The sequence below is a fragment of the Lithobates pipiens genome, unplaced genomic scaffold (assembly GCF_037356315.1).
Source record: "Lithobates pipiens isolate NorthernLeopardFrog02 unplaced genomic scaffold, aLitPip1_a1.2 Scaffold_10, whole genome shotgun sequence".
In the NCBI taxonomy this organism is placed as follows: Eukaryota; Metazoa; Chordata; class Amphibia; order Anura; family Ranidae; genus Lithobates; species Lithobates pipiens.
In genome coordinates, this window is record NW_027507686.1 from 35,062,065 (window position 1) to 35,084,433 (window position 22,369).

The 22,369-nt window shown below is 45.0% G+C and overlaps 1 protein-coding gene across 1 annotated transcript in view; it reads right to left on the bottom strand.

The window, feature by feature from the left end:
- Positions 1 to 22,369, bottom strand: part of LOC143929988 (adhesion G-protein coupled receptor G1-like) — a 41,778-nt gene that overhangs the window by 18,180 nt on the left and 1,229 nt on the right. Inside the window, exon 2 of the mRNA XM_077453902.1 lies at positions 15,694 to 16,116. Within this exon, the coding sequence (XP_077310028.1) occupies positions 15,694 to 16,116 (423 nt within the window). The remainder of the gene's footprint in view (positions 1 to 15,693; positions 16,117 to 22,369) is intronic.

Here is a 22,369-nt window from a genome sequence, read left to right on the forward strand (position 1 = left end):
TCGGCTCTTCTTGGCAGCTTTCGGCCGTTCTCGGAAGCTTTCGGCCGTTTTCGGAAGCTTTCGGCCGCCTTCGGCTCTTCTCGGCGGCCGAAAGCTTCCGGCCGCCTTCGGCTCTTCTGGGTGGCCGAAAGCTTCCGAGAACGGCCGAAAGCTGCCCGAGAAGAGCTGAAGGCGGCCGGAGGCCCGCCGGGAACTACCGCACACCGCCGAGATACACATCCGGCTCTGTATCTCGGCGGCGGCATTTAAAAAAAATAAAATAGACATGGCTGCAATGGGGGACAAGACTGCAATGGGGGACAAGACTGCATAAGGCTGCAATGGGGGACAAGACTGCATAAGGCTGCAATGGGGGACAAGACTGCATAAGGCTGCAATGGGGGAGAAGACTGCAATGGGGGACAAGACTGCATAAGGCTGCAATGGGGGACAAGACTGCATAAGGCTGCAATGGGGGACAAGACTGCACTGGTGGACAAGGCTGCATAAGGCTGCAATGGTGGACAAGGCTGCATAAGACTGCAATGGTGGACAAGGCTGCAATGGTGGACAAGGCTGCAGATGACACTGATGGGCATATAAATGTAAGTTTTTTTTTCCCCTTAAACTTCCCTCCTAAAAGTTTTTTTCCTTAAAATTCCCTCCTAAACTTGGGGTGCGTGTTATACACCGGCGCGTGTTATATGCCGATAAATACGGTACATAACAAGATGACGTTATTTCGTTAGGACGGGACTACGTTCAGGCTAGTAGCCAATAGCTTTGGTCTAGGAATTTGATCTGAGCATGCATGGCACTTTGTCCGTCGGAGTAGGCTACACATGATCGGAGTATGTCCGATCGGAGCATTTTGTCGGAAAATTTTACCGGCAAGTTGGAAAAGTTGGTCCGTCGGATATTCCGATGGAAACAGTCCGATGCAGACCACACACAGTCGGAATATCCGACAAAACGGTCCGATAGGAAACATTCCGACGGAATCTCCGACCGTGTGTACAAGGGCTTAGGGTCTCGGCGATCCAAGCCTTAGGGACTGAGGACCCCTACATTAAGTTTTTTCCAGACAGGGTGGTCCTCCAACCGATTCACCGGTTTGTTCCAAAAGTTCCCTCTGTATACCATCTAAAAAACCAAGAATGAATGCTCCCAGCTTTCCGGGAAGTTTCGGCAACATGAAAGCTGCACGAGCTGGATGTGGTAAGGACTCTCCAACATTGAACTTACACGATCTTTTCATAAAGATCAACTTCTCTTTGTGATCCCTAAGGGCGTAAGAAGAGGAATGGCAGCATCAAAGACAACCTTGTCAAGTTGGATTGTATGTCTCATTCAGCGAACATATCGGGCTAGTGGTCTTTCCGGCTCCAAAATCAATGCTCACTTGACACGGGGAATGGCATCTTCCTGGGCAGCTCTAGCACGAGTCTCCCCAGAAACTATCTGTCGTGCACCAAGTTGGTCATCTTTCATCACATTCATGACCTACCATAGTCTAGATCCAGCCGCTCTTACTTCTCGTGACTTCGGGAGAAAAGCTTTGCAGTTGTCTGCTCCGTAATCAAAATTAAAATGTTTTTGTAATCAAAATTAAAATGTTTATTTAGCATGTGTATGCTGCCATGAAGGCACCAGGAAAACTGAAGACGTACCTTTTCGTAATTTTCCTTTCCTGGTACCTATCCATGGCAGCATACACCCTCCCTTTCTATAATCCTCGAGTCTAGTTACAAGAATGGCTAATGGGGGGGGGGGGGGGGGGGGCTGACGCTTTCTTTTATAGAGTTAAAATTGGTCCTGTGGGTTGGTTGAGGGCACAATAACCAACCATGTGTTTGCTGCCATGGATAGGCACCAGGAAAGGAAAATTACGGAACGGTAAGTATTCAATTTTCCATTATAGTGTATACTTGTCTCAATGCAGAGCACTAAGTGTAATTTCTGTTTGCTGCCTCCTTCCTCTGCTATCGGCAAGAATCACTTCTGACAAGTTTTCCTGACACCAAGAGAAAAAAAGGTGACAGCCGATTAACAGCCTCCGCTCTGTTCCTGTGCGCTGTGTGAAGGGGGGTGTCTCTTCCCTTCAATCAGCTCTCAGAGCTCTCTTTACTGAGCTCTGCAGTGTGTAGCTTAAAGAGGAAGTAAACCCTGATGGGTTTACTTCCTCTTTTTTTCCCTGCAAAGGTAAAGCATAATGGACTACTATGCATCGCATAGTAGCTCATTATGTGTCACTTACCTGACACAGGAGCCAGCGAAGTCGCCGCTGTCACCTGTAGTCCGCCGCATCCATCTTGGTTGTGGCGTCTCTCGCAGCTCCGACGAATGACAGCGGAGAAGCCGCGATGACGTCACTCCCGCGCATGCGCACGGGAGTCGCGTCTCGGAGCTCCGACGCTGCCATTCGCCGGAGCCGCGATGACGTCACTCCCGCGCATGCGCACGGGAGTAGACAAATTTGGCAAATCCATTCTTGGACTTGCCGCATTTAGTGCGCCTGCGCGCCGCTGTCTACGGCGCATGCGCCGTAGACAGCGGTGCCCATTTTCGGGCAAATATCTCCTAAACCATATAGGTTTAGGAGATATTACTTGGACCTACAGGTAAGCCTTAATCTAGGCTTACCTGTAGGTCAAAGTTGTTTGGAAGGGTTTACTTCCATTTTAAGCTCTCCATCCCCTTTTTTTCGGAACTCTCAGACAAGCGTTCTAAATTATGGACTTTGAACGGATGTGGAGAAGAGAAGACTGCAGATAAAGAGGTACAACCTATGTAGGAGGATTTGTTTCATCTCTGTGTATCACCTGAGGATAGTCCCTTCACTGGGTATATGGAGGTTTACAACTACTTTAACCTCTTCCCAACCGCCTCACACAGATATACTGCGGCAGAAGGGCACATACAGGCAGATTAAAGTACCTGTATGTTGCCCTTTAAGAGGCGTCTTGCGAGCGCGCACGTGCCTGCCGGGAGCTCTGTGTGTGTGATCACGGGTCCCGCGGACTTGATATCCGCGGGGATACCCGCAATCGTCTCACAGAGAGGAAGAATGGGGAGATACTAATGTAAACAAGCATTTCCCCCTTCTGCCTAATGACCAGTGGCGGCCCGCCCATAGGAGGCGCCCGGGCGCCGCCCCCCTCCCCCTAGGTGTAAAAAAAAAAAAAAGTAAAAAAAAAAAAAAAAAAAAAAAAAACGGGCCCTTTAAGACATTTAAAAAAAAAAAAAATGTAATTTAACAATTTAACATAGTGTACTGTGGCGCCGGTCACAGTGCACTATGAGAAGCGCCACGTCGATGCAATCACAAGATTGTGGCACACTGCAGAATGCCGACTAGCTTCCGCCCGTAAAATCACTGTGATTCTACGGGCGGGAGCATTGTCATTCTTAGACAGGCAGGTCACTTCCGGCTTTCGGCTGCTTCACGTAACCCGAAAGTGACGTCGGCAGCTCCGTTCCTCAGCCCGAGCGGAGCTGCAAGACAGTGAGGCAGGAGGTGAGTCACCGCATAAAGGCTTTCTAGTTTCTACTTTGTTGAGAATGTTCATGCATTTAGCTGAATGAATGGAAAAAAAGCTTTCACAGCCAGAAAGGTTTCCCCAGGCCAGGCGAATTTTGCCGTGGCCAATCAGAGAATAAGCTCTGAAGGGGGAACTCCACGCCAAATTTCTGAAAAAAAATTTGACGTGGGTTCCCCCTCCGAGAGCATACCAGGCCCTTAGGTCTGGTATGGATTCCAAGGGGAACCCCCTACGCCGAAAAAACGGCGTGGGGGTCCCCCCCAGATCCACACCAGACCCTTATCCGAGCACGCTACCCGGCCCCCAGAGCCCCAGAGCTGTGCAATAAAATATTTTAACCCTGTGTTGTGTTTTTTTGTACTTTTTTTCACAGGTGAATGGGTAGGGGTACATTGTATCCCATACTCATTCACATAGGGTGGGGGGCCGGTATCCGGGGCCCCTTATTAAAGGGGGCTCCCGGATTCCGATAAGCCCCCCGCCCGCAGACCCCAACAACCAACGGCCAGGGTTGTCGGGAAGAGGCCCTTGTCCTCATCAACATGCGGACAAGGTGCTTTGGGGTGGGGGGGCTGCACGCCCCCCCCTCCTCCAAGGCACCCCCCCATGTTGAGGGCACGCGGCCTGGTACAGGTCAGGAGGGGGGGGGTGCCCGCTCGTCCCCACCCCCTTTCCTGGCCGGCCGGGTAGCGTGCTCGGATAAGGGTCTGGTGTGGATCTGGGGGGGACCCCCACGCCGTTTTTTCGGCGTAGGGGGTTCCCCTTGGAATCCATACCAGACCTAAGGGCCTGGTATGCTCTCGGAGGGGGGAACCCACGCCAATTTTTTTTCAGATTACACAAGGGCCGTGATTTATGAGAAGTGGGAGGGGCCAAACTGATGGGCGGGGTCATGATGGGCGGGGTCTGGCGCCCCCCCATCCAAAAACTTCACCAGCCGCCACTGCTAATGACACTGATCACAGCTCCCTGTGATCGAGAGCGGTGATCAGTGACGTTTCACACACAGCCCCCCACAGTTAGAATCACTCCCTAGGATACAATTAACCCCTACAGCGCCACCTAGTGGTTAACCCCTTCACTGCCAGTGTCATTTACACAGTAATCAATGCATTTTTAATTGCACTGATCGCTGTATAAATGTGAATGGTCCCAAAATCGCACCAAAAGTGTTCGATGTGTCCGCCATGTCGCAGATAAAAATCGCTGATCACCACCATTACTAGTAAAAAAAAAAAAAATGCCATAAAACTATCCCCTATTTTGTAGACGCTATAACTTTTGCGCAAACCAATCAATGCACGCTTACTGCGATTTTTTAATTTTTTTTATGAAAAATATGTAGAAGAATACGCATCAGCCTAAACTCAGGAAAATAAATGTTTTTTATATATTATGGGGGGGATATTTTTTATAGCAAAAAGTAAAAAATAATGCTTTTAATTTTTTTTTCAAAATTGACACTATTTTTTTGTTTAAAGCGCAAAAAAATTTAAAACTGCAGAGGTGATCAAATACCACCAAAAGAAAGCTTTATTTTTGGGGGGAAAAAAGACGTAAATTTTGTTTTGGAGTCACGTCGCACGACCACGCAATTGTCAGTTAAAGCGACGCAGTGCCAAATCGGAAAAAGTGCTCTAGTCTTTGGCCAGCCAAATGGTCCGGGGCTGAAGTGGGGTGAAGTGAGGATCAGACACATTAAAGCTGAACTTCGGATCTCACTTTTCAGCAGTTTTGTTTTTCCTTTTGAATTAAAGGACACCAAGGAGTGTCAGAGGACTGAACCCAGGACACTGCACAGGGAGCGGCACTCCGCCATCAATCATTAATCCGGCAGAGCTGCGGCTGTACACAATCAGTAAACGATGATAGCAGAATAATTACAACTGAAGGCAAATCATTAACATGGGTCAGCCGGTCCACAACAACAGGAAGGAGAGCAGGTGTGACAACCATCATATACACCTATGTCTGTGCTCCTCACAACAGCCAATCAGATTTCAGCCATCATCCAAGCCACACCCATTCTTAGCCAGAATGCCATTTTGTACATACAGAAAGAGGGACACTCTATGGCAGGGATATGCAATTAGCGGACCTCCAGCTGTTGCAAAACTACAACTCCCATCATGCCTCTGCCTCTGGGTGTCATGCTTGTGGCTGTCAGATTCTTGCTATGTCTCATGGGATTTGTAGTTTTGCAACAGCTGGAGGTCCGCTAATTGCATATCCCTGCCCTATGGCATAAAGTATATAGAAAAAGGACACGCCCCTGCTACGCCTACCATAAGGAGGACAGAGGGATTCGGTCCCACAGAAGGACAGAGGGATTCGGTCCCATAGAAGGGCAGGGGGATTCAGTCCCATAGAAGGACAGGGGGATTCAGTCCCATAGAAGGACAGGGGGATTCAGTTCCATAGAAGGATAGAGGGATTCAGTCCCATAGAAAGACAGAGGGATTCAGTCCCATAGAAAGACAGAGGGATTCAGTCCCATAGAAAGACAGAGGGATTCAGTCCCATAGAAGGACAGAGGGATTCAGTCCCATAGAAGGACAGAGGGATTCAGTCCCATAGAAGGACAAAGGGATTCAGACCCATAGAAGGACAGAGGGATTCGGTCCCATAGAAGGACAGATGGATTCAGTCCCATAGAAAGACAGAGGGATTCAGTCCCATAGAAGGACAGAGGGATTCGGCCCCATAGAAGGACAGAGGGATTCAGTCCCATAGAAGGACAGAGGGATTCGGTCCCATAGAAGGACAGAGGGATTCGGTCCCATAGAAGGACAGAGGGATTCAGTCCCATAGAAAGACAGAGGGATTCAGTCCCATAGAAAGACAGAGGGATTCAGTCCCATAGAAGGACAGAGGGATTCAGTCCCATAGAAGGACAGAGGTATTCAGTCCCATAGAAGGACAGAGGGATTTGGTCCCATAGAAGGATAGATGGGATTCGGTCCCATAGAAGGACAGAGGGATTTGGTCCCATAGAAGGACAGAGGGATTCAGTCCCATAGAAGGACAGAGGGATTCAGTCCCATAGAAGGACAGAGGGATTCGGTCCCATAGAAGGACAGAGGGATTCAGTCCCATAGAAGGACAGAGGGATTCGGTCCCACAGAAGGACAGAGGGATTCGATCCCATAGACAGACAGTCAAATTAGTATGTATGTGACATACAGCATTGTGCCAGTTGTGGTGGGCACACAGTGGCAGCATTGTCTCCCTGGTACACACAGCACCCCTCACCCGCCTTCCCATGTGAATTCTCAGATTCTCAGCCTTGAGGCTGATATCTGCGGTGTCACCCCCTCCCCCGCACTAGTCGCTGACGCAGCAGTCTCGGGGAGGATGTGCTGATCTGGGACAATGTCTCTGGTTTGGGGTGAAGCAAACGGGCCACACAAAGGTGGAAATGAAAGTCTGACTTGCGTGTGGCCCCCGGAGCATATAAAGACAGGGCCAAATATTTCTGTACACCTTATATGAAAGATACAGGTGCAGATCTCTGACAACGCTCGGGGGGCGGAGCTTTTATTCAATGATACTCAAGGTTCATTTATCTGACAAAGTGCGTCCCAATGCAGTGATAAAAAATCACTAAACATCCGAAAACCAGTGCGTTTCCATGAAGTGCATTCATTATATGGACCTTTTACCCTGTGTAAACCATCCAATTAAAGTGCATCAGTTACATATATAGAATCTCACAAAACTAAGTACACCCCTCACATTTTTGTACATTTTTTATTATATCTTTTCATGTGACAACACTGAAGAAATTACACTTTGCTACATTGTAAAGTAGTGAGTGTACAGCTTGTATAACAGTGTCAATTTACTGTCCCCTCAAAATAACTTAACACACAGCCATTAAAGGGGTTGTAAACCTTTGTGTTTTATTTTTACTTAATGCATCCTATGCATTAAGGTGAAAAAACTTCTGGCAGTGACCGGCCCCCCAGCCCCCCCCGTTTTACTTACCTGAACCCCTTCATTCCCTCGGCAGAGACGCACTCACCTCTATGCACGGGGTCCCGGCTCTTAAATGGATAGATTGATATCAGTGCAGCCATTGGCTCCTGCTGCTGTCAATCAAATCCAATGATGCAGGTGCTGTGGGGCTATAGATGCAAATGCTGGACTCGGGAGAGTGTCTGCAAGGTGACCCGCAAGGACAGTGCTTCTCCTAGGGGGTTATTTGATGTGAGGAGGAGCCCTGAGAGCCGACAGGGGACCCCAGAAGATGAGGTTTGGGGCAACTCTGTGCAAAACGAGCTGCAGAGTGCAGGTAACGATGACATGTTTATTATTTTAAAGAAATAAAACACAAAGCTTTACAATCACTTTAATATCTAAACCACTGGCAACAAAAGTGAGTACACTCCTAAGGCTGCTTTCACACTGGGGCGGTATTCAGGCGTTACAGCGCTAAAAATAGCGCCTGTGTAACGCCTGAAAAAAAACGGCCCCTTTAACTCCAGTGTGAAAGCCGGAGGGCTTTCACACTGGAGCGATGCGCTGGCAGGACGGTGAAAAAAGTCCTGCTAGCCGCATCTTTACAGCGGTGAAGGAGCGGTGTATTCACTGCTCCTAAACCGCTCCTACCCATTGAAATCAATGGGACACCGCGGCAATACCGCCGGCAAAGCGCCGCTGCAGCGGCGCTTTGCGGGCGGGTTTAACCCCTTTTCGGCCGCTAGCGGGGGTCAAAACCACCCCGCTAGCGCCCGCACACCGCCGCTAAAACGACGGTAAAGCGCCGCTAAAACGACGGTAAAGCGCCGCTAAAAATAGCGGCACTTTACCGCCGACGCCGCTCCCGCTGCAGTGTGAAAGCAGCCTTAGTGAAAATGTCCAAATTGGGCCCAAAGTGTCAATATTTTGTGTGACCACCATTATTTTCCAGCACTGCCTTAACCCTCTTGGACATGGAGTTCCCCAGAGCTTCACAGGTTGCCACTGGAGTCCTCTTCCACTCCTCCATGATGACATCACGGAGCTGGTGGATGTTAGAGACCTTGCGCTCCTCCACCTTCCATGTGAGGATGCCCCACAGATGCTCAATAGGGTTTAGGTCTAGAGACATGTTTGGCCAGTTCATCACCTTTACCCTCAGCTTCTTTAGCAAGACAGTGGTCGTCTTGGAGGTGTGTTTGGGGTCGTTATGTTGGAATACCGCCCTGCAGTCCAGTCTCTGAAGGGAGGGGATCATGCTCTGCTTCAGTATGTCACAGTACATGTTGGCATTCATGGCTCCCTCAATGAACTGTAGCTCCCCAGTGCTGGCAGCACTAATACAGCCCCAGACCATGACACTCCCACCACCATGCTTGACTGTAGGCAAGACACACTTGTCTTTGTACTCCTCCCCTGGTTGCCGCCACACACACTTGACACCATCTGAACCAAATAAGTTTATCTTGTTGTCGTCAGACCACAGAACATGGTTCCAGTAATCCATGTCCTTAGTCTGCATTTCTTCAGCAAACTGTTTGTGGGCTTTCTTGTGCATCATCTTTAGAAGAGGCTTCCTTCTGGGATGGCAGACATGCAGACCAATTTGATGCAGCGTGCGGCGTATGGTCTGAGCCCTGACAGGCTGACCCCCCACCTCTTCAATGACGCTGAGCACATGCACTCGACTTCTTTGATTGACCATGGCCCTGTTCTGAGTGGAACCTGTCCTGTTAAACCACTGTATGGTGTTGACCACCGTGCTGCAGCTCAGTTTCAGGGTCTTGGCAATCTTCTTATAGCCTAGGCCATCTTTATGTGGAGCAACAATTATTTTTTTCAGATCTTCAGAGAGTTCTTTGCCATGAGGTGCCATGTTGAACCTCCAGTGACCAGTATGAGAGAGTGAGAGCGATAACACAAAATTTAACACACCTGCTCCCCATTTACACCTGAGACCTTTTAACACTAATGAGTCACATGACACCAGGGAGTGAAAATGGCTAATTGGGCCCAATTTGGACATGTTCACTTGTACTTACTTTTGTTGCCAGTGGTTTAGACATTAATGGCTGTGTGTTGAATCATTTTGAGGGGACAGCAAATTTACACTGTTATACAAGCTGTACACTCACTACTTTACATTGTAGCAAAGTGTCATTTCTTCAGTGTTGTCACATGAAAAGATATAATAAAATATTTACAAAAATGTGAGGGGTGTACTTACTTTTGTGAGATACTGTATGTGCAAAATATACAGGCGTCATTCAAATATCCCCACTGATTCCCTTCACCATAAGAACAATCATAGCGACTATTCAGCCGCTTGATCGTTCTTACTGGCGGTGGGAGGGGATGCCCCCCTACCCCTACCGCCCTCTGGGGGTTCTCTCAGCTCACCCAGGCAAATCGGTGAGCCGAAGTAGGAATCCACTGGCGCCAGGCAGAAGTAAACAATGCTGGGGACTCGGCAGAAAAGCCTGAGATCCTCAATTTTTTTTCTTTCCAGCCTGGAGGAGAATTTTTAAAGGGAAAGTGTAAAAATATTTTTTTTGTAATAAAATAAACAAAAAATAATAATTAAAGCACCCCCCCAGTCCCTCCCCCAAGCATGCATGCAGAAGCAAACGCATATATGTAAACAATGTTCAAACCCCACATACGAGGTATCCCCATGAACAATAGAGCGAGAGCAATAATTCTAGCCCAAGACCTCCTCTGTAACTCTAAACATGTAACTTATAAAAAAAAAACTTTAAAGCGTCGCCTATGGAGATTTTTAAGTACCAAAGTTTGGCGCCATACCACGAGTGTGCGCAATCTTAAAGCGTGACATGCGAGGTATCTATTTACTCGGCGTTACATCATCTGTTACATTATACAAAAAAAGTCGGGCTGACTTTACTGTTTTTTTATTTTTTTATTTATTAAAGTGTTTTTTTCCAACAAAAATTGCTTTTTTTTAAATTACTTTTCTAAAGGACGATTGCTCAAGCATGAAAAAAACCTCAGTCCTCTTTCAGGAAGTGAGAAACCGCTTGATGGTCAATGAACCAATGTCTAGTATACTCAAAGACACGCATGCCAAGTTCCTTAAAGTTTGAGAGCCTTGGCTGGCATATGCCTTCCCCGAGCTTTCTCTGTATAGTATTGATCGGCTCGCACTGGTTTCCTGGAGGGTCCCGGGTCCCCCTTTCCTTTTCCCTTTCCCTTCTTCCCGCTTTCTCTTATTCTCCCCCTCTCTTTCCTATTTCTCTTACCAGGGCTCCTAGCCCTTTTTTGATTGCTAACAGAGGCCCAAGACGATCTTAAGTGCAGAGTCAATGCATTTTGTCCTGTTTTTTTTCTGCACTTTTGGGGGTCACCCCAAATTACGTAAGTTACACTCAGGATTTCTATGACTGTTAATTAGGAGGCTGCCCTCCTTGGTTTATGTTGTATTTCCTTTTGTTGTTTTTGCCTCTTATGCGCCAATTCTAGCCCCTGCGTGGGCAATCTAGGTGCCTTTGACATTGTTGTATGTTTAATACTACTTCTGCAATAAAACTTATTGAACCAGAAAAATTACTTTTCTAATTACTAATGATAAAAAGTTGCAATGACCACCGCTTTATTCCCTATGGTGTCTGCTAAAAAAAATAGATCGATCTATCTATCTATCTATATATATTGATTGAGGGTTCTCTCTCTCATATATATATATATATATATATATATATATATATATATAGATCTCTCTCTCTCTCTCTCTCTCTCTATATATATATATATATATATATATATATATATATATATATATATATATATATATATATATATATAGATATATAGATATAGATAGATAGATAGATAGATAGATAGATAGATAGATAGATAGATAGATAGATATAGATAGATATTGATTGAGGGATTCTGAGTAAAAAAAATGATGATTTTTACATGTAGGAGAGAAGTGCTGCAATTCACGTGGTATGGAAGTGGTTAAGTCGCATAGATTTGAAAGGCTTCCATTGAAATACATGAACTATGACTTGTCATGTGACTTTATGTGTCTAAAGTTGCATGACAAATCACACAAGAAATCTGGTTAGTGGCTTGTGTAGGTGGCGGTGATCACGTGGCAGTATGACAGTATAAAAAGACACAGATTGATGCACTTTTAAAATTTGCACTTATATACTGTATATACTGTATATTCTGCACATATACATAGCTCCCAATTGTCCCTGATTTCGAGGGACTGTCCCTGATTTGGAGCAATGTCCCTCTGCCCCTCTTTCCTCATTTGTCCCCCATTTTGGTCTGACCTATACAGTTTGTATATAAAATGGACCTTTTATCTGTCAAAAAGTCTTTCCCAGCGCTAAACCTTTCATGCAAATTCTAAATTGTTGCATTTGTAAATTTTAAAAGCCAATATAAGGAATAGTAGTGGTAAAAAAAAAGCACTTGTGGATTTAATTAACCTTTTTTTTTCAGTTATGTCTCCTTTAGGGGGTGCTGCAGGGGGCGTGTCCTATGCCTACATACGTTTGCTAGTAGGTGTCCCTCATTCCCATCTCAAAATGTTGTGAGGTATGCATATATGTAGCTTGATGCACTTTAATTGCATGGCCTGCACAGTGTAAAAGGTCCATATAATGAATGCATTTTATGTACATGAATTTGTGTATGACGTTCTCAGAGAATAGGGACAAGAACTCCTCCCTTCTGAGTAACTTCTTGTCTCTGCCCCTACCTACCTCTCAACACCATCCTTTGGTTCCACCCCCTACCTACCTTACATTACCGCCCCTTTAGAGAATACAGAACCGAGTAACATTTCGTGGTGCTAAGTAATTTGTATGGAATTTATAAATGAGAAGAAAAGCAGTAAAATAGATCCCCTGAAGGCAGCAATAATAGACACCCCCCCCCCCTCCCGCACCAGCAACAATAGATCCCAACAACAAAATACCATTCCAGCAACAAAATACCATTCCAGCAACAAAAGACCCCTGGCAGCAACAACAGATCTCCCAGCAGCCAGCAACAGTAGACCTCTCCCTCAACAGTAGATTAATTCCAGCAACAATTTGCTCCCCAGCAAGGCCCCATCCCCTCTCCCAGCAACAATAGACCCCTCAACAGCCGCAATAGACATTCCATAGCAACAATAGACCACCACAAAAATAGATCCCCTCCAGCATCAATAGATGCTCTAGCACATCCCAGCACCCCTTTGCCACCCCTTTCCATTACATATACACAGTGCTGGAGGTGCCGAAACGCAGTTCCTCCACGTTCCCACTGAAAAGGGACCCGGATATCGCACTGGTTTAGAATGCTTAGGAATTTTTTAACGCTGCTTTAGACATACCTTGTTTTAGATTAAACGATTCTGATTTCATGCAGCTGCCTATAGAGATCCTTTAATAGTGTGGGTTTTAATATTTAATTAGTGACTTATCTGACAATACTGGGGGGAGGGGAAAATTACATGGTATTTCCTGGTCCTGTAGGTAGAATTCAGGATAGGAAGGCCAGGAAAACTTGGGGGGCTTTATCTGACAATACTTTGGGGAGCTTTATCTGACAACACTCATGGGGGGGTTACCTGATAAGGCTTGGGGGGAACATTTATCTGATAATGCTCGGGGGTGGGGGGGGGGGGGGGGCTTTTATCTGATGATACTCAAGGAGGGGTTATGAAGATTCTTCCTGTACCACATTCACAGGTTCTGGGGCAGGAGTACCGTTTATCATACAATACTTGGAAGGGCTTTTACTGTGCTTTAAAAAGTATTCACACCCCTTGAAATTTTCCACATTTTGTCATCTTACAACCAAAATCGTAAATGTATTTTATTGGGATTTTATGTGATAGACCAACACAAAGTGGCACATAATTGTGAAGTGGAAGGAAAATTATAGTTTTTAAATTTTTTTATAAATAAATATGTGAAAAGTGTGGGGGGCATTTGTATTCAGCCCCCTGAGTCAATACTTTGCAGAACCACCTTTCAGTGCAATTACAACTGCAAGTCTTTTTGGGGATGTCTCTAGCAGCTTTGCACATCTAGAGAGTGACATTTTAGCCCATCCCTAGTGGGGACAGTGTTTTGGGGACCCTATTATTTACAAAATAGCTCAAGCTCTGTCAGATTGGATGGAGAGCGTCTGTGAACAGCAATTTTCAAGTCTTGCCACAGATTCTCAATTGGATTTAGGTTTGGACTTTGACTGGGCCATTCTAACACATGCATGTGCTTTGATCTAAACCATCTCATTGTAGCTCTGGCTGCATGTTTAGGGTCGTTGTCTTGCTGGAAGGTGAACAGTCTCAAGTCTTTCGCAGACTTTAGCAGGTTTTCTTCTAAGATTGCCCTGTATTTGGCTCCATACATCTTTCCATCAGCTCTAACCAGCTTCCCTGTCCCTGTTGGAGAAAAGAATCCCCACAATATGATGCTGCCGCCACCATGTTTCACGGTGGGGATGGTGTGTTCAGGGTGATGTGCAGTGTTAGTTTTCCACCATAGCATTTTGCTTTTTGGCCAAAAAGTAAAATTTTGGTCTCATCTGACCAGAGCACCTTCTTCCACATGCTTACTGCGTCTGCCCAAATAGTTCTCACAAACTACAAATGAGACTTCTTATGGCTTTCTTTCAACAATGGCTTTCTTCTTTCCATTCTTCTATAAAGGCCAGATTTGCGGAGAGCACAAATAATAGTTGTCCTGTGGACAGATTCTCCCACCTGAGCTGTGGATCTCTGTAGCTCCTCTTGGCTGCGTCTCTGATTAATACTCCCCTTCCCCGGCATGTCAGTTTAGGTGGACGGCCATGTCTTGGTAGGTTTGCAGTTGTGCCATACTCTTTCCATTTTCAGATGATGTATTGAACAGAGCTCCGTGAGATGTTAAAAGCTTGGGATATTTTCTTATAATCGAACCCTGCTTTAAACATCTCCAAAACGTTATCCCTGACCTGTCTGATTGGCCTTGGCCTTCATGATGATGCTGTTTGTTCACTAAGGTTCTCTAACAAACCTCTGAGGGCTTCACAGAACAGCTGTATTTATACTGAGATTAAATTAAACACAGGTGGACTCTACTAATTAGGTGACTTCTGAAGGCAATTGGTTCCACTAGATTTTAAGATATTTATTTGCAAAAAGTTTGGAAAACCATTTATAATTTTCCTTCCACTTCACATTTATTTGCCACTTTGTGTTGATCGATCACATAAAATACATTTACATTTTTGGTTATAACATGACAAAATGTGGAAAATTTCAAGGGGTATGAATACTTTTTCAAGGCACTATATCTGACAATACTCGGGGGGGGCTTTTATCTGACAAGACTCAGGGAGATATTTATCTGATAATACTCAGAGGAGGTGGGACTTTTTTTATTAGTACTGGGGGGGGCACTTTTATTTGATAATACTCAGGGGAGGGGTTAGCAACAGCTATGACCTGATACCACCTCCTGTACTCCACATACAGACTCAGAGGCAGGAGTACCTCTTTTTTTGGGGGGGGCAATATTTGGGGAAAGGGGAGTTTATCTAAAAATACTCGGGGGGCTTTATTTGACAACAATACTTGGGGAGGCGCTTTATCTGATAACAATACTCAGGAGGGAATAATACTTGGAGAGGTTATCTGACAAGACTTGGGGGGAAATTCATCTGATAATACTCAGGGGGGACTTTTATTTGATAATGCATAAGAAGGAGGGGTCCTTTATTTGATAATACTTGGGGGGGGGACTTTTATCTGACAACACTCAGGGAGGGGTTATGAACAGCTATGACATGGTCCTCCCTGCACGATACTCACAGACTCGAGAGAACCCATCTTGGGGGGGATAAGGTTTCCCTTTAGGTGGGCTGACTTTCCCCGGGAGGAGACCAGTACTATCCCAGGTATGGGGTTTTCCCTTGGGAGGGGGGGGGTAAATGGTCCTCCTAGGGGAAGGGAAGATTTCCCTGAAGAGGGGAAGAAGGTCCCTGTTGGGGAGGACCTAGGAATCTCATATGTATAGAGCTTCCCAGAAAAAAATGCCCAGTGTAAGAGGGGAATCATCTAGAAAGTTCACTGTCTTCCCCTTTGTACCCTCCCTTTGCACCCCCATCAATAAGCCCCGCCACTGTATACATCCTAATCATGATGGGTAAGGAACCCCCTGATGAAGCTGTGACCCCATAATCCCACCACACTTACCATATCTTTCGACCTGGATGGGGTATTCGTAGAGGCAGGTGTTGGTCTTGCGCTCCCCATTGATGGTGACGTTTATGAGGGAGTAGACGGGGTTACAGCTCTGCGTTGGATGTGGCTGGGCAGAATCGGCACTCCTGGGAGATGGATGGCCATGGATCTCATGGTATATGGTGATCCCATAGGTAAAGTTCACAATATGAAGGCCGGGAATCCAGTGCACACAGAACGAATACAGCCCCCGCCGATCTGGCAGAGTGATGTTATTGGAGGACAGGAAAGGGGCGGAGACAGTCAGTTCCTCCGCGGAGTTCTCCACTCTCACCATATTATCCAGGGAATTGCCATGCCAGCGCAAGATGTTCCTATTCTCCGACTGATTCCTCCATCCACACAGAGAGGAGCCCCCGACATTGGACAGGAGGCCTGGGGAGAGAAAACCCATAATTATTATTATATGTTCAATACCTGAAGAGGACAAATCCCCCAGTCTATAGGCTCACACTGGTCTCTATACAATATGTTGACACAGACCATGAACAATCTATAGGGCCACACTGGTCTCTCTAAAATACAATGACATGGACCATGCACAATCTATTGGGCCACACTGGTCTCTATGCAATATGATGACACTGATCATGTACAGTCTATAGGTACACACTGGTTCCTATACAATATAATGACATGGGTCAAGTACAATTTATAGGGCCACACTGGTCTCTTTACAATACAATGACATGGACCATGTACAATCTATAGGGCCATACTGGTCTCTATACATTATGATGATACGAACAATAAACAATCTATAGGGCCACACTGGACTTTATACAATATGAAGACATGGACCATGTACAATCTACAGAGCCACAGTAGTCTCTCTAAAATAGGATAACATGGCTCATGTACAATCTATAGGGCCACACTGGACTTTATACAATATGATGACATGGACCATGTACAATCTAAAGGGCCACACAGGTCTCTATACAATATGATGACACAGACAATGTAAAATCAATAGCTCCACACTGGTCACTGTGGCATAAAGTATCCTACTCCATGCACTGATGTCAGAGTTCCATGTTTTCACCTGTAAATTGAATATTTAATTTTAATGATTATAGAACTAAACCTATTCTAACAAAACACACCCCGACTAACCCAAACCTAACTATCCCTACCCAAGCTAACCTAACAAAACTAACCCTAGGTTACCTATTTAAACTTATAATAATTATATTATTATTATAATTATTAATACTAATCATAGTATTAATAATACATACAATTATTAAGTATAATACAATCTTATATAATATAAAATGTAACCTATTCTTAAACTAACCCTGACCCAACTATCCCTAGCCTAACTAACCCTAACCCAACCTAAGTAACTTTGTTCCCTGGAAATATGATGTAATAATAATAAAGCTGTTTTATGGAGGAGCACGGGCACACACCCACAGCTCAGTACAGCTAGGAGAACTCTATTGTTTTCAAGGGTAACAGAAGATGTCTTCCCTCGAGGAAGAGAACTTCAAGTGAGATCTTTTCTGCCTTTCAGTGACTATCATACAAGAAAGCTCCCAGAGGTTGGGTGGATGGTGAACGGTTGGGTGGATGGTGAACAGATGGGTGGATGGTGAACAGATGGGTGGATGGTGAACGGTTGGGTGGATGGTGAACGGATGGGTGGATGGTGAACGGATGGGTGGATGGTGAACGGTTGGATGGATGGTGAACAGATGGGTGGATGGTGAACGGTTGGGTGGATGGTGAACGGACGGGTGGATGGTGAACGGATGGGTGGATGGTGAACGGTTGGGTGGATGGTGAACGGATGGGTGGATGGTGAACGGTTGGGTGGATGGTGAACGGTTGGGTGGATGGTGAACGGATGGGTGGATGGTGAACGGTTGGGTGGATGGTGAACGGTTGGGTGGATGGTGAACGGTTGGGTGGATGGTGAACGGTTGGGTGGACATGCTCTTAAAACATTGCAGATGGAGACTGACATCCCCAGGATCTTACTAATCTCCTACTGCTTCCTACACTGACTGGGGACTGAACTCTGTGTGCACATCTATCATGAACAGTATTAATTTCATTGCGTAGCTGCAACATCGACACTTCCTGAGACTTTGCCGCACACCACAAGACTAAGCAACACACAGACTGGGGGGGGGGGGGGAACGACAACAAGGTAGTCTGGCTAAACCATTTTCCATTTTCGATTGTAAGCACTGCTACAGAATATGGCAAAGCCATAGGAAGGAAATCTAATAATAATCATCTTAAAGAAATGTTCATTTATAAATAGAATTCTCTGATTTCCCACACAGACAGGAAACTGACGCTTACAACAGTCCTCATCCATATGACTCCAACATATACCAAAGCAGAGTCCTGCAGCGTCCAGTCATTGCTGGGACTAAAGGTTCCATCCCTACATGTGTCCTCCTAACCAACCCAAACCTAACCCACTCTCCATAGGGTTGTGGGTTAGTCCATCCATCCATCCTTAGGGTTGTACAGCGGGGTCCATCCTTAGAAATGGGGTTATAAGGGCAACATATTCCCGAGATCCTAACCGACTAAATTCAGAATATCCTGGAACTGGATTCCAGATTTCCTCATCGGAAGATGAAAGAAAACAATTGTAAGTCAGCTAGACTTCATCTGTGATGTAGATGTTTCATCGCTCAGGTAAGTGACTTGACCAGTTCTATCAATCTCAGAAACCTTCCCTAATCACCCTCCTCCAATCACCTTCATCTAATTCCGTTCATCCAATCACCTTCTCCGATCATCTTCTTCTAATTACCGCCTCAATTCCCCTTCATCTACTCAACCTCATCTAATCCCCTCAATCCAGTCGCCTTCTCCAATCATCTTCTTCTAATTACCTCCTCCATTCACCTTCATCTAATCAACCTCATCTAATCCCCTTCATCCATAATTACCCCTTGACCGCTACTTCTAGTTATCCCATGAGAACTACTACTAATTATCCTGTTTCCAACACTACTAGTTATCCGATGACCAATACTACTATTTATCCCATTACCACTACTACTAGGTATCCCATTACCACTACTACTAGGCATCCCATTACCACTACTACTAGGTATCCCATTACCACTACTACTAGGTATTCCATTACCACTACTACTAGGCATCCCATTACCACTACTACTAGGTATCCCATTACCACTACTACTAGTTATTCCATTACCACTACTACTATTTATCCCATTACCAATACTACCAATTATCCTGTTACCAATACTACTAGTTATCCCATGACCACACTACTACTAGTTATCCAGTGACCATTACTGCCAGCTATATGATGACCAGTACCACTTGTTATCCTTTTACCAATACTACTAGTTCTCCCATGGCCACTACTGCTTGATATCCCATGGCCCCTACTACTAGTTAATCTGTTACCAATACTTCTAGTTAAAAAATAATTAAAAACAAATAAATAAAAATGTTAAGTATACACCAAGTCAAAACTTTGTTTATTTTGGGTGGAGTGGTAAAGGGGGGCACAATCCCTATCAGATTTTTATTGCCATCGGTGTCCCCATTATATAGATTCAGCCTCTCTTTTTGTTCCAATAAACATTGTTTGAAATGGAAGAGATAGAAAAATCGAACATTTTTGAGTTGTGACCAGACGTGAAAGTGAAGAAAAATCTGTACAACCTGAGAAAGTTTCAACCATTCCCCATGGGCCATGGCTCTTCACCATTCCCTGTCATTCTCTACTCTAAAGGAAACCCTTTTGAGCTTTTAGATCGAATATCAAAGAAGAGTAATGAGTGCAGATCAGAGCCGAGCTGCTGGCAATGTGCCCATTTCCCTCAAAATATCAGATAATATCTCACCTTGAAGACTAATGAGCTGACATTTTAGAACTTGTAGAGACCTGACATCACATACATGACATCACCTGCCTAATTCCTGACCTGAGGAACCAGAAACCTCGCTCCACCTGCCAGAGTACAATCCAGCACACACCTTCCTCCACACATATCACACATGAGGAACCCGGGACCCCGCTCTACCTTTCGAGGTTCACACACCTTCACACATATAACACATGATAAACCTGGAATCCCACCCCACTCCACCTGTCCAGGTACAACCCAACACACACCTTTCTTCACTTATATCACACATGAGGAACGCAAAACCCTGCTTCACCTGTCAGGGTGCAACCCAACACACACCTTTCTACACACATATCACACATGAGGCACCCGGAACTCCACTCCACATGTCTGGATGCACACTCCTTCACACATGAAGAAATTGGAACCCCACTCCACCTGTCCAGTCACAACCCAACACACACACACCTTTCTCCACTTATATCACATATGAGGAACCTGAAACCCTACTTCACCTGTCAGGGTGCAGCCCAGCATGCACCTTCCCCCACACATATCACACATGAGGAACCTGGAACCTCGCTCCACCTGTCCAGGTACAACCCAACACACTGCTTTCTCCACTTATATCACACATGAGGAACTCAAAACCCTGTTTTACCTGTCAGGATGCAACTCAACACACACCTTTCTCCACACTTATCACACATGAAGATCCCAGAACGCCACTCCACTCCACCTGTCGGAATACAACCCAACACACACCTCCCCCCACATATGTCACACATAAAGAACCCGGAACCCCGCTCCGCCTGTCGGAATACAACCCAACACACATCTTCCCCCACACATATCATACATGAAGAACCCGGAACCCTGCTCTAACTGTCGGCATACAACCCAACACACACCTTCCCCCACACATATCACACATTAAAATCACGGAACCCTGCTCCACCTGTTGAAATAAACCTCAACACACACCTTCCTCCACACATATTACACATGAGGAACCTGGAACCCCCGCTCCACCTCTCCAGGTACAACCCAACACACTCCTTTATCAACTTATATCCCACATAAGGAACCTAAAACCCTGCTTCAGCTGTCAGGATGCAACCCAACACACACCTTTCCCACATATATCGCACATGAAGATCCTGGAATCCCACTCCACCTGTTGAGGTACAACCCAGCACACACCTTCCCCCACACTTATCACACACTAGGAACCTGGAACCCTGCTTCACTGTTGGGGTACAACTCAAATCACACATGAGGAACATGGAACCCCGCTGCACCTGTCAGAATAAAGCCCAACACACACCTTCCCTCACACAGATCACACATGAAGATCCCGGAACCCCGCTCTAACTCTGTTGGAATAAAACCCAACACACACTTTCCCACACATTTATCACACATTAGGAACCTGGAACCCCACTCCACCAGTCAGGGTACAATCCAACACACACAAGGAACATGGAACCCTGCTGAACCTGTCGGAGTAAAACCCAACACACACCTTCCCCCACACATATCACACATTGAGAAGTTGCTTATTCTGTACCGCACAACAGGTACAAAGCACCCACAACATCGACATACAAAGCTCAAGATATACTAAAATAACCCAATGTGAATAAAACCAGAAACATACAACCCCAAGAAAAGTAAAAAAAAAATGAAACAGAAATAAACCACAAAAAAAACAACACATTACTATACAACATATCATACTGCCGATACAACATAGCACACCACAGATACAACATACTACACAAAGCCACACCACAGACAACATACTACACACATAAATAAACCGTAACACATTGGAAGAGCGATGTTCAGACTCAGATGCGGAGTCCTAGACTCATTATGAAAGCTCCCCGCGGGAACAATGACAATACTGTGTATACAGAGAACTCTCAGTTGGTGTCAGCCGGCATTGTGCGGCTCTCTGGGTTTTCTTCTGTTCGGCAGAAATTACTTTATGTCTGGAGGAAACATTATTTGAAAGAATAAATCTAAAAACAGAATTTCACATTGCATTACACAGCACAGCATAGTGCAACACTACAAAATACAACAAAGTATAATACAGCATATCACAATTTTACACAGCACAGCATGGTAGAACACAAAAAAACAACAAAGTGTAATACAACAAAACACATTATACAGCACAGCATGATAAGACACTACAAAACACCATAAACTATAATATAACAAAATACAATATTATGGAGCACAGCATGGTACGACACTACAAAACACAACAAAGTATAATACAACAGAGCACAACATAACAACATATAAAAAGAAAAACACACCAAATAAGATGGCACAACGTGATACACAAAAACGCAACAAAGTATAACACAACACTATACAAAATAAACACAGTATTACCATACAACAAACTATAAACACAACAAAGTATAATACAACAAAACATGACACAACACTATACAATATAAACATAAGAATATACTGCCTGGATCCTTGGAGTACTGGATCCTTTCTTATACACCCCCTGCGTGGGTGTACTGTGCCTTTGTAAGACTGTGCTGTTGTTCTATTACGCTTTTGTGGTTTTTGTTTTTGTATTTTTTTTGGTTTTGTACACTTAAAAATATCATTAAAAAAAAAATACAAAAATAAAACAAAACCATGAGATAATACACTAACAAATGATGCAGCATACTATAAGCCCACTAAGTAGGATGCACTATATAACACAACATGATATACCGGTAATACATTTATAC